The following is an 18437-nucleotide window of genomic DNA, read 5'->3' on the forward strand; positions in this document are numbered from 1 at the left end:
TCCTTGATAAGCCTCCTTTTGGCTCCTTGCTGTCTCCCCCGCCCTTGGCTAATGCCTTTGCGATGGTTTCTCACCTTTTTAAGAGCCTCCGGTTGTGGTTGTTGCTGGAGGACTGAGAGCTGGGCTCCTGCCTGCCTCCTCTGAGCCGCTGGGGGCCGCCATCTTGGATCATGTGGTTTCAAGATGGCCCCCGGCTCCAAATTCAAAAGGCTCCTCTTTGCCGGAGCACATGGAAATGGCTTTGCCTTTGCAGGCTTGCCATGCGGCTGCCGCTCCTCCCCCTGCCTCCCGCAGCTCTTTCTGATCCTTTCTGGCTCTCACCTTGTCCACTGGTGATAGCTGCCAGCGCAGGCTTTCCAGGGCATTTTAACAACCCTCGTGGCTCAACCCGAGGGGAGCAGAGGAGCGCTTCTGCTCCTGATTAGCCTCTGCATCAAGGGCTGCCTCTAGGAAGCATATATGCCCTCTCCTCCTGCCTGCCCAGCAAGGGTCCTCCCTGAGTGACTCCGTCTCACTCAGTGGCCAGGGCAGTGTGCCGCCCCAGGGGGCTTGTGGCAGTCCAGTCCTTGCAGGAGGAGGCTGTGTGCGATGTAGGGAGGCAGGATTCGCCGGGTCCAAGTTTATTTTCCTTAATCCTTTGTAAATTACTGGAGGTCCAGAGTGGTGCATCCTTTCCCTGAGTAGGATGAGTCAAAATATGGGCAGTCCTGCTGGCCAGGGGGCGTTGCCCAAAGAGCTTATCTAACTCATCCAATCATGAGGACAAAGTCAACCCATTCTGGATACTCCTCCCCCCTCACTATGGAGAAAGGCAACTGTAATTCATCTATTAGTAATACACTGTTTGCAGGAGAGGGGTCTTGGGTCAGAATAGAAAGCGGACACGCATCCGCATGACCTAATTGTTTTCCCGGCCTGTATTCCATGCAGTATGAGTATGCCGCGAGGAATTCAACCCACCTCAACATGCGGGGCAAAAGTATAGTCGGTGTAGGTTTGTCACCAGCTAAAATCCCCAAAAGGGGTTTGTGGTCTGTTTGCAGGAGGAAGTGACAGCTGTATAAATAGTGGTGAAATTGTTTGATTCCTGCCATGGTTGCCAAAGCCTCCTTGTCCAATTGGCTGTAGTTTCTTTCTGCTTTGGACAAGGAGCGGGAAAAATAAGCAATAGGAACCTTGCTGCCATTAGGGCATCTGTGGCTCAACACTGCCCCTATCCCATAAGGAGAGACATCAGAGGCTAAGATGAGTAGCAGGGATTCATTATATTGCATTAGAATGTCAGAAGATGTCAAAACAGATTTGAAAGCCGCAAACACATGCGCTTCGCGGCTGTCCCACCTTCATGACACAGAGCTGTCAAGCAGTCTATGCAAAGGTTCTGCAACGGAAGCCTTATGGGATAGAAAAATAGCATAGAAATTGAGCAAGTCCAGAAAAGCTTGTAATTCAGCTCTGTTAATGGGAGCCGGGGCATTTTTTATGGCTTCTAATTTGGCCTGAGAAGGATGGATGCCATGAGCATCGATGTGGTACCCTAGGAACTCTATGGAGGCTACTCCGAAATGACACTTGGATTTTTTTAACTTTAACCCCTTCTCCTTAAAACACTGAAGAATGGCTCTTAACTTTTGAAGCAGTTTTTTCTTGGTATTAGCAGCTATAAGTATGTCATCAAAGTAGGGTAAAACCCCAGGAATCCCATGCAGGGTCCTTTCCATAATACTCTGAAAAATGCCGGGTGCTACACAGATTCCAAATTGGAGCCTGCGGCAACAGAACACTCCACGATGAGTGATGATCGTTTGAGTGTCCACAGTTGCATCGTCCACCATCAACTGCTGATAGGCTTGAGCTAGGTCAAGCTTAGCAAAAATTTTCCCTCTGCCAAGTGAGTGCAGCAGATGCTGCACCACAGGAACTGAGTAAGTGTGCTTGTAGGGCTTTATTAATCGTTGTCTTATAGTCGGCACAGATCCTAATGGATCCATCCAACTTGATTGGTATTACTATTGGGGTTTCCTACCTAGAATAATCAACAGGCTCTAATACCCCTTGCTGTATCAATTTATCAAGTTCTGAATCTACTTTAGCTTGCAATGCAAAAGGGACTCTTCTTGCCTTAAGACAGATTGGTATTATGCAATTTGGACAGTGATGTACTTCTTCCAGCTGCCCATAGCAGCAAATGCTGTGTTGATAGCTTCATCTTCCTCCACCTCTGGGTCAATGGCATAGCAGTCTGTGACTCAGAATGCTCAGCAATTAATAGGTCTGCCACTTGTACAATTGAAAGGTTTAGCAGCAGCATCAGAGGAAGGCTGGGTAATCCTACACACATAGGCCAGGTGCCCCATTTTGCCGCAATACCAACACACCACTATCTTGAATCTGCAGGTTGAGCATAAGTGATTCCTTCCGCAACTGAGGCAACCCGCCTGAGGTAAATCAGCGGGGATTCTCCTTCTTCTGGTGGCACTTATGTTCAATCGGCTCATCTCTTCAGGTAGCCATAAATCATCATTTCCTTCCACTTCTTGTTGATTCACCACAGAATAGGAAACTGGTGGGTTATGGAAGGATTCATATTTTTTTATCTCAGCAGCCGATCGATCAGACTGCTCGGCTGCTCTTGCTTCATCCATGGCTATGGATAGATTTAAGTCAGAACGAGCCAGTAAGTGTCATTGTAAATGGGGGTCTTTTACACCACAAATTAACTGCTCTAACAGCGCGTCATCCAAATCAGGGAATTCACAATGGATAGCGGCGTTTCTTAAAGCGGCCACATATTGGCTCACCGTCTCTGTCTCCCCTTGAATACACTGGCGGAAAGCGTACCGTCTTGAGAAACGGGAAGGTTTTGGAGCATAGTGGCCTTTTAGCTTTGCTAATAAAGTGTCCCAAGGTACTATAAAAACTTGGGCTGGTGCGGCTAAAGCTCTACTTTAGTAAATGTCCTACTGGAAGAAATTATTCCTAGGTTTGGGCGGCCAAATAGTATATCGTTTGATTGTGACCCATATTTCACAACTAAGGTTTGTGTGAACAATTAAACATCACTTGGAAGCTTTACTACCTGGTAAGTAGTACTATGGCAAGAAAAAAAAAATGTAACGATTCACAAAAACAACAGTTAGCTAAGCTATGCCAGGAGGCTCACCTGTCCTCACAGCAAACTTTGCCACTCACGTTATTAGGGCTTCACATTGCACCTTGAAAGCGAATAGGTATTAGCCTCTTTGAGGTCCTTTGAGGGCCTCCTTAAAGGCAGAGGAGAGGTCCATCCCACTGGTGGGCGAACTGACCTTATACCAATATGTAAGACAACTCATTGGGAATTTTCTTTCCTGTTATCTGCAGGAAAATTGATATCCTGCACTAGATCATCCAGTGAATCTGTTTCAGCCTGCAGACTGGGTGCTTGTAAAGCTGTGAGGACCAACAACCTCCTTGGATCAGAAGTTGAAGGAACTGTTCCAAGTGCTTCTGATCACCCATACAAGCACTAAAAGTGGAAGGCCTGGCATCTTGGATAGATCATTTCCAGAGTGAAAAAGTACCCATGATCTGCCATTCCTGATTCTTGGACTGCAGTCTGTGACTTCCTCAGTAAAAGAACTGGGACTTAAGTTATTGTTCTGGAAGGCCTCCAGAACCTTACTTGTGTGAGAGAAGAACTGCCATCTCCCATAGGTGTTCTCTCAATTAGAACATTTCCCCAAAAGGTATTTGTAGCTACCCACACTAAAATTAGGAGAGTTACTAAATTATTACCACTAGCTGATTGGGGTGTGTGTGTGTGTGTGAAGGCTAAGATATTAAGACAAATAGACTTAACAACTGTCAGGATGAGACCATATGATTTGTTACGTATCTGTGCTCCTCCCACCCATCTATATTATACCCCTTTACCTGAAATATTAAAAACCATAGGGACCTTGAACAATCCAGAAAGTACCTGAAGAACTACCAACCCGTTACTTTGTAATAATGCCATGTATGCCATGTATCATATACAAGCAGTGGAGGAAATCCTAGCTAATGAGATTGGAGAGGTTTTTTTTATTGTTGCAAAAAAGAACAAGAAACCATTCAGAAAATGACAGTTCAGAATAGGATGGCTCTGCATATGGTATTGGCATCCTAAGGAGATGTGTGTGCACTACATAGACAACAATGCTGTCTGCATATTCTGGACAAATCAGAAGAATTCCACAGCTGAACTACACACATCCCAAAGATAGCTGCAAACCCACCCATCCCCATGGATGAATGGAAATACTGGTGTCATTGACTAACAGGATGGTTGCCTGATTTCCACTGGTTAATAATGACCCTGGCAGGCATAGTCATTGTTCTCTTAGTTACCTGTTGTGCATTACAATGCTTTCTACTTTGCCTTTCCACCTGTAAGCAAACTACCGGGTCTCCCAGTACACGGATATTGATGTTGGGTGAATCTTGGAAAATTAAATCATTTTCAGATTCAAAGAGGGGGGAATGATGGGCTGGCTGCTAAAATAAAGCTAGGTCATGACAGACACTGAAAGTAAATCAGGAAGACTGTAAGTATGGGATCTCTCTGGCAAGAACAAAGAATGCTTATCAGCAGGAAATATGCATGTGTAAAGCTTGTAACAATTATGGGCAGGTAGAAAGCTGATAAACGTAACAAGAGTTAGACAATTGCAGACCTCAGCTAAAAATTAGAAATAGAGATGGCCTGCAGCAAATGAAATGTGCATTAGATACCTCTGAGGCATTCATTAGCCAAGGTTTAGGAATAAGGACAGCTAGAACAAATTATAGAATTATTACTAAAATCTTTATTAGATGATATTTCTTATTATCTCACCTTGTCCTGCCTTCTCCTTTAGTGAATATGTATATACATTATATTATATTATAAGCTAATAATACATCTTATAATATAAGATGTATGTATGTATGTATGTATGTATGCATGCATGCATGCATGTATGTAGTATTTGTGCTGATAAATAAATAGAGAGATTCCTCCCTGCATGCACCCCACTGATTAAAGTGCTTGCTTTTGCCCGCCTGAGCTCTGATGCAGGCAAAAGAAAAGTCCTTTCTTTCGCCTGCATCCCGCCCAAGCTCTGATGCGGGCGAAAGCAAGCACTTTAATCAGTGGGGTGCCTACAGGGAGGAAAGGAGAGATTCCTCCCTGCACAGACCCCACTGATTAAAGTGCTTGTTTTCGCCCGTCCGAGCTCTGATGCAGGCAAAAGAAAAGTCCTTTCTTTCGGAGAAGAAGGCGGGGCTTAGCAGTGAGAAGACGGAGTTTCAGGCTATTCCTGAAATTCCCCTATTCCGAAGGATTTTTGGATGGGTCATTGGACCCTAGCTGTCCCGGAGACGACAGTGAAAGGTGAGGGGAGACCCAGTGACCTCAGAGACGTTCGCAAAGTCTCTGGGGAGGCTTGGTATTAACCCCTCCTGCCAATTCCTTTTTGGATTAGCTGTATGCTAACTGAAACTGCAGGTTGCCCCTAAGAATGGTAGAAGTGATGTCATCTGGTAAGCTGATTTTATTATTCAAAGAGAGACGGTCCGTACTAAAAATTTAAGCTAATCGAAACCAAAGAATAGAAGAACTTAGCGGCGAATTGGTCTTTTTTTTAATGGATTTATGGCCGGTGGTTACTTTATTTCTTAAACGCTTCAAGGAATTCTTCGACATTCCCCCCCTTGACTCTTTCTAAGTGGGTTGTAAAGCTAACCTTCTACTAATTAGCCCTTCACGATCTGACACTTTTATTGCTTGGCTGTGTTTAAGATCAGATAAGATCGCACAGCTTCCAGCGTGTTTTTACTTGCAAATTCTAACTACGACACAACATGGCGTCGAAATATATTCCTAAGGGCTCACTTCAGATTCTTCTTTCTGCATTTCGAAAGCTGTTTGATTCATCTCAAAAATTTGAAAAAAAATTGGATTACTTGACTTTAAAATATGAAGGAAAAGGTGAGAACGTTGAATGTTTGAATGTTCCTGAAATACAAATGGAAAATGTGAGAAATGACGTCTGGTCTATCTCAGAGGAAGAAAAGAATGCCATGTTGGAAAGGGGGGGGGAGCTATAAAGAAGATTCATTTTAAGAGACAGAGCGCAGGAGAAATGAAAACTCCACCCTTGAGAATTAAAGTCAATTTGAAAAGTTTTACAAGCCTGGGACAACATTATTATCTCATCAGTGACATTCTAAGCAAAAAGGTGCGAAGATATCCCTGTTTGGACTTGCTTATAAAAACATTTGGTAAATTTATTCAACGAATGGCAATAGGATTGAGAAGATTTTGCTATTGGAGAGACATAGGCTGACAGATGGAAGAATACAACTTAAAATTAGCTAAATCTGATTACTCTTATTTGTAATAGATATAGCTGAATAATAATTGATATTGATAGTAATGTATATAATGTGGAGTTGATAAGATAAATAATAATTGGATATGAGAAAGGAAGGTTGGAAATACTTTTGGGCTACACATAAATAATAACCTTTATATTACAATATTGTGATAATCACAATAATTATCACTACTAAAAAATAAAATAAAATATATACAGTTAAATGTTAATTAATATGGGGAAAATGTTATGATATATGATACAACTACAAAGAAGGGAGAATGATAATAAATTATATTGCATGGAGGATGGAATTCTTGGTATTAAATATTATGGATATTCAGTTAAAATAGGATATGAGGATTTGATGTCAATAGAGGATTTTACAAACAAGTAAATGAAATGTCAGCATGTAGTTATGAATTAACTTTTTGGCATAGTTAAGATTGAAAGATGTTTAAATAACTGTAGTTAACTAGAAGTGGAGGTATAATGATGTCAATATGGTAAACATTTGAGTTAAGATATTTGAATTAATATGAATTAATGGAAGAGATGCACCAAAACGTATTGTAACCAGCTGATATACTTTTTTTATATATATATAATATAAACCTGTGTTTTTTTTTCTTTTTTGTTTTTTCCTCCCTGCCTTGTCTTTTGTTCTTTTTGTCTCCTTTGTTTTTGTCTTTTTTTTTTTTTTTTTTTTTTCTTTTCCCACTGGTGTGGGCATGTATTGTTTAAGATTATTATTATTATCAATATTTTCAAATAATAATTACAGTCAAATGAAAATGGATATATGACAATGGTGATATGCATGAATATCTGAGTTAAAATACTTGAGTTAATATGAGTTATGTTTGTTGACTGTGGAGGAGATGTACCAAAGTTTATTTGTGACTGACTGATACATTTTCTATAACATGTAAAGAAAGATATTGTACTTGTTTTAAATTGAAATAATAATTAAAAAAAAGAGAGTTAAAAAAAAAAGTCCTTTCTTTCACCCGCATCCCGCCTGAGCTCTGATGAAGGCGAAAGCAAGCATTTTAATCAGTGCGGTGCATGCAGGGAGGAAAAGAGAGATTCCTCCCTGCACGCACCCCACTGATTAAAGTGCTTGTTTTCGCCCGTCCGAGCTCTGATGCAGGCAAAAGAAAAGTCCTTTCTTTCACCCACATCCCGCCCGAGCTCTGATGAAGGCGAAAGCAAGCATTTTAATCAGTGCAGTGCATGCAGGGAGGAAAAGAGAGATTCCTCCCTGCACGCACCCCACTGATTAAAGTGTTGCTTTCGCCCGCCCGAGCTCTGATGCGGGCAAAAGAAAAGTCCTTTCTTTCACCCGCATCCCGCCCGAGCTCTGATGCGGGCAAAAGAAGGCACTTTAATCAGTGGGGTGCATGCAGGGAGGAGAGGAGAGATTGCTCCCTGCACGCACCCCATTGATTAAAGTGCTTGCTTTCACCCGCCCGAGCTCTGATGCAGGCAAAAGAAAAGTCCTTTCTTTCGCCCGCATCAGAGCTCCGGCGGGCGAAAGAAAGCGCTTCACCCCACTGATTAAAGTGCTCTCTTCCGCCCACAGGCCCCAACAACACTGTCAAGCACTGTCAAGAAAGAGGCTTTTGGCCACTGGGTGGGGATTCCTGCGATGGGATTTGGAGTCCTAAGACACTGGCCATTGGGGGCTGCTGCGATGGGATTTGGAGTCTGATGCCCCTGGCGATTGGGGGTTCCTGCAAGGAGATGCAGGAATAGGGGGGAGGGGGTCTGCACAAGCCCCCCCTGATCCCCTTCTTTAGAAGAGCCGGAAGCATTAGGGGAGGGGGATTTGCCCTTCCCCCCTCCCCCGAAGCCCCGCGCCTGCTTACAGCAGTCCCAGATTGCCAGTGGCATCGGACTCCAGCTCCCATCCCAGCCCTCTGCACATGCTCAGAGGCCAGGGTGACACTTGCAAAGGAGAGATGCGAGAGGCGCTGGGATTGGTTAGAATCGGATGAAGCTTGGCTTTGGAAAGGTTGGGGGGGGGGAACAAGCAAAAGTGAAAGCCCATAGAGTGACGCCACCAAGAAGAGTTTTGCAGTGTTCCACGGCCCTCCCCCCTCAGGAAAGGAGGGTTGGGATCACAGGCACCTGACTATTCGCTTTGGGTGTGCATCATAATGTTGTAAGCCGCCCGGAGGTACCTGTGTGTGAGGTGGGCTGCCCTATGCATTTGCGTGTGTACGTGTGAGAGAGAGAGAGTGAAAAAGAGAGGGAGAAATAATTATATTAATTAGATAGATCAGTGTTTCTCCACCTTGGAGACTTGAAAATGTGTGGACTTCAACTCCCAGAATTCTGGAAGTTGAAGTCCACATACTTTCAAGTCTTCAAGGTGGAAAAACACTGAGATAGATGATAATGAGATGAGGGAGGGAGAGGGAGAGAGAGAGAGATACCATAACTAGATAGACAGATAGGCAGGCAGATAGATGGATGGATAGAGAGAAAGAGAGAGAGATAGGTAAGCAGGCAGATAGATGGATGGGGAGAGAGAGAGAGAGAGAGAGAGGGTGAGAGGGAGGGAGGGAGGGAAAGAGAGAGGGAGAAGGATACCATAACTAGATAGACAGATAGACAGACAGATAGACAGATGGATAGAGAGAAAGAGAGAGATAGGTAGGCAGGCAGATAGACGGACGGAGAGAGGGAGAGAGGGATACCATAACTAGATAGATAGACAGATAGGCAGGCAGATAGACAGACAGAAGGAGAGAGATATACCATAACTAGATAGACAGATAGGCAGGCAGGTAGACAGACAGAGGGTGAGAGAAGAGATACCATAACTAGATAGACAGATAGGCAGGCAGATAGACAGACAGACGGATGGAAAGAGAGAGAGAGAGAGAGAGAGAGAGAGAGAGAGAGAGAGAGAGAGGATATGTATAATTAAGGTGACCAGATGTCCCTAGCGAGGCCGCGGGCTGGCTAGCTTCCTCCCCCCACCTCCCGCCTCCAGTCAATGGCGTCCTCTTTACCAATCTGAAAATCTGGTCACCTTAAACTTATTACAAATGATGTCCTTAGCCTAATCACAATTATCTACATTTCAGTATCTGCATACACAATAGTATTGTATTGTATTAATGATTACTGATATGTTGCAAAGAATTTGAAATCTGAATATGGAAAAAGTCACTTCACAAAATGTTAATATTTCTTCAAATAGGCTATCTGGACACTGTTGAGAAGAGCAGTTCTGATTCCAGGCACTTCCAGAATACTTAGAATAGTCTGCTTCATGATTGGATTACTTTCAACCTGGATATGTATGGTCATATTCTTTTTTTAGACATATAGTTCCCATTCATCATTGTATTATAGCTAAAACATTTTGGCTAAAACATTTTTGCCCTAAAAGAACTCTAGAAATTCTAGAGATGTGTATCTGCTGGTTAGAATAATTTATACTGTCAGTTGCACTGTCTATAGCAGCTATCCTAAATCTTGGGTCTTCTAAATAAATTCAATTAGACAATATGACACTAGAACTGAGATGGCTGGCTTTTAACTGGTCTATATTCAGTAGCAGATATATTTGAGAGCATAAAATTCTTCAATGTTATTTTAAAGTGCTTAGATTGTCCCATCTAACACTAGGATAATATGCTCTTTCACATTTGAAAGACACAGGAAGAACCAATTCTAGTTTTCTAGAAATAGCCAGAATATGCAAATGTTCAGAATGAACAAAGACTTGCAACAAAAGTCAAAGATAATTAAAAAAAAGTTTCTTTCAACATATTAACAAGTAAAAAGTCAAGGAAACAGTAGGTCCACTAAAGAGAGAAGATGGGAAGGAAATAACAGACAGTAGGAAGAAAGTACAGCTGCCTAATTCGCTCTAGCATCAGTAGCTTCACGCAAAAAGAAATTATAGCCCCAACGTACCAGAAAAACTACTGTAAGACAAACTAGAAATAAAAATTAAAATAACCAAGAAAATGGTAAAAGAACATCTATCTGACATTGACAAATATAAACACTGGGACCTGACAAATTACATCCCAGAGTTCTGAAGGAGCTGGCAAATGTTATCTCAGAACCATTGCAACATATCTTTCAAAAATCCTGGAGTACCAGAAGAGTACCTGAGGATTGGAAAAGGGCTGATGTGGCTCCCATCTTCAAGAAAGGGGGGCGGGGACAGGACAGATCCAGGAAACTACAGACCAACCACTCTAACATCAATATTTGGGAAGATACTGGAAATGATAATTAAAAAACAGATCACCAAATAACTAGAAGTAAATAAAGTTGTAATTAGTACCCAGCATGGGTTTGTTAAAAACAGTTCATGCAAAACCAATCTTATTTCATTCTTTGATAAAGTGATTAAATTAGTAAACCAGAGAAATACTGTGGACATAGTGTGCTTAGATAATTTTTACTGAATGTTTTAATTTTTTTAAAACAGAAAGAAAAACACAAGAAAAAACAAAACACAAAACATACATAACAATATAAAGTAATTATACAGCCTCTGTATCGGCTTTCCTGCTTAGCCTTTATAGTTCTCCATTCTGCATTGCCTTCCTATTGCTTTTACCTTGTCCTATCCTATAACAACAGTAGTATTAACAATTATAATAATATTAATTATTTATATCACCATATATTTATATTCTCTATTTTCTGTTTTAACTTCTGTTTTCTAGCCACTTATAAATTTTATTCCATACTTTATAGCAAAGTTCTGTGCGCATGCCCAAGATGATGTCCTGTTGTGTTTGAGGAGAGCTTGAACACAGCTGGCATGGGTGTGGTCATCGGAACGCCCAGCCTGGGGTCTCTGAAGCCAGTGTGGGTATGCTCAGCGGCAGCGGCGGCAGGTCGCCCAGCTTGGGATCTCTGTAGCCGGCATGGGTGTGCCCAGCAGCAGTTTCCCGCTAGCCCCCTTAAACGCTGTCGGCTCCCCCCCCCCATGGACATGTCATCTCCTCGTTCCATCTTCCTGTGATGTCATCCCATTTGGTTGATGCAACACTCTCCTCTATGCTATACTGCAACGGAACTTTATTCCCTTTGGGAACTCCCCCTTTCCCGGGGATGGCCTTCTTGCCTATCAAGACGCTTCCTTGATGACGGATTTTGGAATCCCGAGAAGTGGCATGTGAAGAAGAGACTCCTTAGTGGTTTTTTACAAGGGTTTTTAAATCAAATTTTAAGGGGAGGGTGGGGGGGTTGATACGGATTGCTCAGACAAGCTTGGGGGGGAGTGCCAGGGCACAGGCCAGAGCTAACTAATGGGCGTGGGTCGGGAATGCTGGGAAGGGTTGGGATTCCAGGGGAGACATTAAGCCATTCCATTGGGGGGGTTCACCATCTCCACTATTTGTGGGAGAGGCAGATATGGTGGGGGCCGAGGGCCAAATTATGTTCGGGGGACGCGGGTCAGCTGTTTAAGAGCGATCGCACATTCCGACCCTCATCACCCTTCTCACACCCCTGGGTGCCCGGGATTACAGGACCCTGGTCTCCAGCTGGTGTCGCTTAACGCCAGGTCTGTGGTACATAAGGCTCCCCTCATTTACGACCTCATACAAGAGGGTAGAGCGGACCTGGCATGCATTATGGAGTCCTGGTTGGGTCATGAGGGGGGTGTTCCCCTTAGTGAATTATGCCCACCAGGCTTCCAGGCATTTCACCAGCCGAGAGCCCAGGGAAGGGGCGGGGGGTGGGGTGGCGGTGGTTATTAGGGAAAGTCTTAGACCTCAGGAGGTCACTATGCCTCAGATAGGCGGGTGTGAGTCCCTTTTTGTGAAATGGGGCCTTGGAGTTCAGGTGGGCCTTTTTGTTATGTACCTGTCTCCCTGTTACATTTCATCAGCCCTGACGGAGCTGCTGCATGTGTTAACTCGATTGGCGGTTGATTTCCCCAGGCTTATGATCCTGGGGGATTTCAATCTGCCTTCCATTGGCGAGACATCTGAGTCAGCTCGGGAGTTCATGGCTTCCATGACGGCTATGGACCTAACTCTGTTAATTCAAGACCCCACCCATAATAGAGGACGCACACTCGACCTGATCTTTGTCTCTGGGCAGTGGATGAATGATCTAGATTTAGGTATATTTTAGGTATTTAGGTATTTATTAATGCTTATAGGCCGCCCTTTTCCCTGAGGGGACTCAGGGCGGCTTACATAAAATAAGGGGGGGGGTATACAGACAATAGACACAACAATACATAGAAGTAAAATAGTAAGCAACATTCATTCATCATTCGGGTGGGGACAGTTATCTTTGTCCCCAGGCCTGACGGGCTAGCCAGGTCTTAAGGACTATGCGGAAGGTCTGGACGGTGGTGAGGGTACGAATCTCCATGGGGAGATCGTTCCAAAGGGTCGGAGCTACTACTGAAAAGGCTCTCCTCCGTGTAGTTGCCAGTCGGCACTGACTGGCAGATGGAACTCGGAGGAGGCCTAATCTATGTGATCTAATTGGTCGCAGGGAGGTAATTGGCAGGAGGCGGTCTCTCAAGTACGCAGACCCACTACCATGAAGGGCTTTATGGGTGATAAGTAGCACCTTGAAGCGCACCCGGAGATCAACAGGTAGCCAGCGCAGCTCGCGGAGGATAGGTGTTATGTGGGTGAACCGAGGTGCACCCACAATCGCTCGCGCGGCTGCGTTCTGGACTAGCTGAAGTCGCCGGATGCTCTTCAAGGGCAGCCCCATGTAGAGCACATTGCAGTATTCCAGCCTAGAGGTCACAAGGGCCCGAGTGACTGTTGTGAGGGCCTGTTGCGAGGGGATATTTCTATTCAACCCTTGTCATGGTCGGATCATTTCCCCATCAGGCTTGACTTCCATACTGCTACCCCTCACCGCAGGGAGGCAGAACCGACTAGATGGTTCTGCCCCAGGCGCCTGATGGACCCTGAAAGGTTCCTAATGTAGCTTGGGACTTTTCCTGAATCCCTTGCTCACAACTTGACCGAAGCCCTAGTGGAAGCCTGGGATAGGGCGGCCACTGGGGCTTTGGATCGTGTTGTGCCTTTGCGGCCTCTGACCCAGTGTCGATCCCGGGTAGCCCCTGGTTTACTGAGGAACTCCGGGAGATGAAACGCCGGAAAAGACGCCTAGAGAGTGGTTGGAGGGCCAGCCGGTCCGAATCTGATCGAACACTAGTAAGAATTCATATTAAATGCTACTTAGTGGTGATAGAAGTGGCAAAACGGCAACATTTTTCCGCTCTTATCACGTCTGCAGATAACTGCCCAGCCGCCCTGTTTAGGGTGACCCGCTCCTTACTTAACCAAGGAGCTGGGAAAGACCCCTTGCAGGGTAGGGCTGAAGAATTTGTTCAGTATCTGCAGGATAAAATCGCTCAGATCCGGACAGGCTTAGGCTCTGACTGGTTAGATTCGGGCGAGTCGACGAGGATGAATCTTTTTTTTTTTAATAATTTTTTTTTATTTTTTTTGTTACATAAACAACACATACCCACAACAGTGGGGGGGGGGAATCAAAACAAAAAAGAACAAAAAACAAAACAGAGAGAAAAAAACACAAGTATATGTTATAAAAAAGTATATCAGCTGGTTACAAGAAGTTTTTGTGCATCTCTTCCATTAATTCATATTAATTCAAATATCTTAACTCAAATGTTTACCATATTAACATCATCATACCTCCACTTTTAGTTGACTACAGTTGTTTAAACATCCTTCATCCTTAACTATACCAAAGATTTAATCCATAACCACATGCTGGCATTTCATTTACTTGTTTATAAAATCCTCCATTAACATCAAATCCTGATATCCTGTTTTAGCTAAACATCTATAATATTTAATACCAAAAATTCCATCCTCCATGTATATAATTTATTATCATTCTCCTTTCTTTATTTAATTATATCATATATCATAGCATTTTCCCCATCTTAGTTAAGATTTAACTGTATATAGTTTTATTTTATTTTTTATAATAATAATTATTGTGATTAATAACCTTTATATATAGTCCAAGGATATTTCTAACCTTCCCTTCTCATATCCAATTATTATTTATCATAACAACTCAACATTATATACATTACTATCATTATCAATTATTATTCAACTATATCTATTACAAATGAGTTTAACTAGGTTTAGCTAGTTTTAAATTGTACTCTTCCATCTATCAGCCTGTGTCTCTCCAGTAACAGAACGCCTTAATCCTGTTGCCATTCGTGGGTTGAATTCTCCAAACATCTTTATGAGCAAGTCCATACAAAAAAATCTTTGCACCTTTTTGCTTATGGTGCCTCTCACATAATGCTGCTGTCCTCCATTTATTTCCTTTATCAGCTTGTCTTTAATTCTCAGTGGTGGTATCAAAAGTTTTGCAGATGGTATTTCATAAATTCTTTAATGCTTCTCACTCCTCCTGCGCCCTGTCTTTCGGAGTAAATCTTCTGTGTGGCTGCTCTCCCTTCAGACATTCCCTCTTTTTCTCCCTCAGAGGTAAACCAGTTGCCCCGAATATCAGCAAGTTGAAAATCTTTATCTCTGACATCCTTAGTTTGTATTTGAAGAACATTCAAATGTTCAACATTCTCATTTTTTCCCTCATATTTTGTTGCTAGAAACAGCAGATAATCCAGTTTCCTCTCAATTCTATCATGTGTGGAAGATAATTTTTGTAGTGCCAAAGAAATCATTTGAATAGAGGCTTGAATAGACACCATATTTGTACGCAGTTAGTATTTTTTCTTTAAGAGCTCTGAGGTATTTGCAAGTAAAAACAAGCTGGGAACTGTACAATCTTATCTGATCTTAGACCAATCCAGCCAAGCAATAAAAGTGTCAAGTTGTAAGTAGCCAAATTATAGTGAATTGGTATACAGCCTGCTTGCAGAGGATCAGAGGAGATGTTGGAGTAATCTATCCTTTGTCCGTGTAAATAGCATTTAAAACATTTAAAAAATAGGGTAACCACCATCCATAAACCAATAAAGAGATCGAAATCGCCGCTAGATTCTTCTCATATGAATTATTAATACCACTTTATAAAACCCTAGTAAGATCACACTTTGAATACATCAACCAATTCTGATAATCATACTACAAAAAAATGTTGAGACTGTGGAAGAAGTTCAGAGAAGAGCAACTAAGATAATCAAAGGCCTGGAGACTAAAACATAAGAAGAATGGCTACAGGATTTGAGTTTGGCTAGTCTAAAGAAAATAATTAGCAGCAACATGATAGTAACATTCCAGTATTTGAGGGGCTGCCACAAAGAAGAGGGGGCCAAATTATTCTACAAAGTACCAGAAGACAAGAAACAATGGTTTGAAACTAATCAAAGAGAGAGACAATCTAGAATGAAGGAGAAACTTAATTAATTGATTAATTCCACTGGTTAATTGTGAGGACAATTAACCTGTGGAACAGCTTGACTTCAGAAATTGTGGGCGCTCCATCACTGGATGTTTTTAAGAAGAGATTATCTATTAGACAAAGTAATCACTTGTCTGAAATAGTATGTTCTCCTGCTTGAGCAGGAGGCTGGACTAGAAAACCTCCAAGCTCCCTTCCAGCTTTATTCTATTCTTCTTCAATATCCATCCATCCCTCCCTCTATCTATATGAATCTTCTATTTCCAATTATTTAAAATCAGGAAAATAATTATACTATTGGTCATTATGCAACCTATGCACTGCTATACTCCACTCACCACTAAATGTAGCAACTATTATCTTCTAAGAAAATAATTATATAATAGATGACCTGTCTGCCAGCCTACTCATACCGTATGATTTTCTGATGCAGGATTCGCCTGTGTAAAGACTTCCTTTTAAGAGTTCCAGAAATATTCCAAATTGCATTATATCACTTTTTCTCACTAGACTTTAAAAAAAAGAGAAAACTTTCCAACACCTAGCAGATTTTTCAGATAGGCATCTCTGAATGTAGGGGAATATATTATACCAAACAATCTTTTGAGTCAAGTTTGAGAGATAATGCAGTTTTATGACCAGAATGAATATTAAATTTTCCTAAAGATATTGCAATCATAAGTGTAGGGGGAAAACAGTGAGAGTGAGAACAACTTTCAACTTTCTGCCAGTTTCTCCATTGTCTTTATTGGGGGATGTTGGCAGAACTGTCTGAAAGCATAACTAGTAACTGCAGGGACAACTTTGCAAGGAATTGACAATAATTTAGCAACTAAAACTGGTTTGAACATTGTGGAAGTTTCAATTCCAGAGGAGTTACAGGATTATTTTTTTTACATATTCTTTAAATCAATGGATTTTAATCTCAATTAACCAAAGAAAGTGCAGACGTTTTCAAATACAGAGAAAAGCATCTGCTTCTGCAATTTGGGTGCTTTTCTAGATAAGGTAGATATTCCCTCTGGTGACTACATTACAATAAGCAATGACAGGAAAACTGTCTTATCTGGACATTTTTTCACTTCCTCATTTAGACTAAGTCCTTGGATCTCCTAGTTAGCTTCCTATCTAAGGAGGCTAAGCTCAGTTAAATTCTTCAAAGTTTCCACAGGACTCAAGAATACAGCTCTGGGTCTGGCAAGTAAACTTGGTCTCCCACACTTCCTAATTGCCAGGCTTATTTGCAAAGGCTGGGCTCTACATGCAGTTTCATGAAAGTTTTTTCAAATTTGGCAACTTTTAAGATGAGCGGACTTTAACTCCCAGAATTTCGCAGCCAAAAATCCAGACATTTTAAAATTATCTAGGCTGAGAAACACTGCTATAGATTAGTTGTAGGAGCTCAGATTTCTTCCTGATCATATTTGAATTTTTGTAAGACTACATTGGCACTACAAGATGCGGCTTCAAATATGTTCGGCAAGCAAACTGAATTCTCCACTATCAATCTATGGCAATGATTCCCAACTCTGACAATTTTAAGTCTTATATTTTGGAATACAAATCCACTCATGTTAAAGTTGCCAAGTTCGAACACTCCATCAACGCAGCGCTGTCGTCTGCTCCGGGCGGCAGCTCCCTTATGGACCCGCGCCCAATAAATCTTCCCTCGTGCAAGTTATCTTTCTGTGAGAGATTACGAGAAAGGACAATGCTTACCGGTGATCCAAATCCTGCGGCTAGGAAATGAAGCACAACCAGAGAAAGCATGTTAAAACAGCAGGGAAAAGAAATCGAAGAAAATACACCGGCATCTCACGCAGCCAGGCCTACCGACCGCATGACTCCAGAGTCAGCTGATCACTTCCGCCTCGAAAGGTCGCGCGTGTCTGTTTGCAGCTCTAAAATGTAAGCAAATCCAGATTTCAGAATGGTATGAATAATCATTCATATGTTGCCCTCTGAGCTTCAGCTATTCTTAACTTTCTTTCGTTCAGAATGTAGGAGTTCGCGTTTCTGTTTCTGCTAGCTTGTCGTCTTCCGACGTCTGTCTTACGCTTGAGTGGGATATAATATTATTGAGCAGACTATGAGCTTCCCAGAGTTGCAATGTTGAATTGACATCTGATAGACGCTCTGAATGCTCTCTGAGGAGAGAAGGAGGAAGTTAGGTCTTTTCCCAAAATGTTTCCTCTTAGCGCTTCACAATTGCTCGGCTCATGCCAGGGCGCAGAGGGGAATAAAAAGAAGACTCGGGTGATAATAAAGGAAGCCCACAAAATAAAACAAGAAGCTTAATAGTAGTCGGTATTCCAAAGAGAAACTCATCCAAGTACTAACCCTGCTTAAGTGTCTGAGAACAGACTGGCATGTTTATGCTCAAGATTATCAACGCAGATACTGTTTCTCTCATTTTTTCTTATTTGAAACTGAAGGAAGGAACTGAAGGAATATAGTTCACCATCACCAAACCCCAGAAAGTTTTTTTAAAATATATTGCCTCTCTTGCTGATCTCTGCTTCGAATTCCATCTATACCAGCTGTGTTAACTCTGTGGGAAGAAATATACATCTGGTTCAGTTCCAAACTGGGAGAAAGGCACTGGAGACAAAATGGAGACTGGAGGCTAATTGGAAAGAGGGTCCATTTATTGATGAACAGAACCACATTGGTTCTGGGCAG

General features: G+C 42.3%; 1 protein-coding gene across 2 annotated transcripts in view; it reads right to left on the reverse strand.

The window, feature by feature from the left end:
* GLB1 (galactosidase beta 1) overlaps nt 1–17659 on the reverse strand; it is a 224857-nt gene extending 207198 nt beyond the window's left edge. Inside the window, exon 1 of one of the 2 annotated variants that reach the window (XM_087713003.1) lies at nt 17475–17659. In XM_087713003.1, coding sequence (XP_087569129.1) covers nt 17475–17525 — 51 coding nt within the window. In that variant the 5' untranslated portion in view covers nt 17526–17659. The remainder of the gene's footprint in view (nt 1–17474) is intronic. The other variant, XM_087713002.1, reaches the window with a different exon arrangement.
* Nucleotides 17660–18437: the final 778 nt, after the last annotated feature.

The sequence above is a fragment of the Thamnophis sirtalis genome, unplaced genomic scaffold (assembly GCF_051295495.1).
Source record: "Thamnophis sirtalis isolate CommonGarterSnake01/CBP01778 unplaced genomic scaffold, rThaSir2_p1.2 scaffold_4, whole genome shotgun sequence".
Taxonomy (NCBI): Eukaryota; Metazoa; Chordata; class Lepidosauria; order Squamata; family Natricidae; genus Thamnophis; species Thamnophis sirtalis.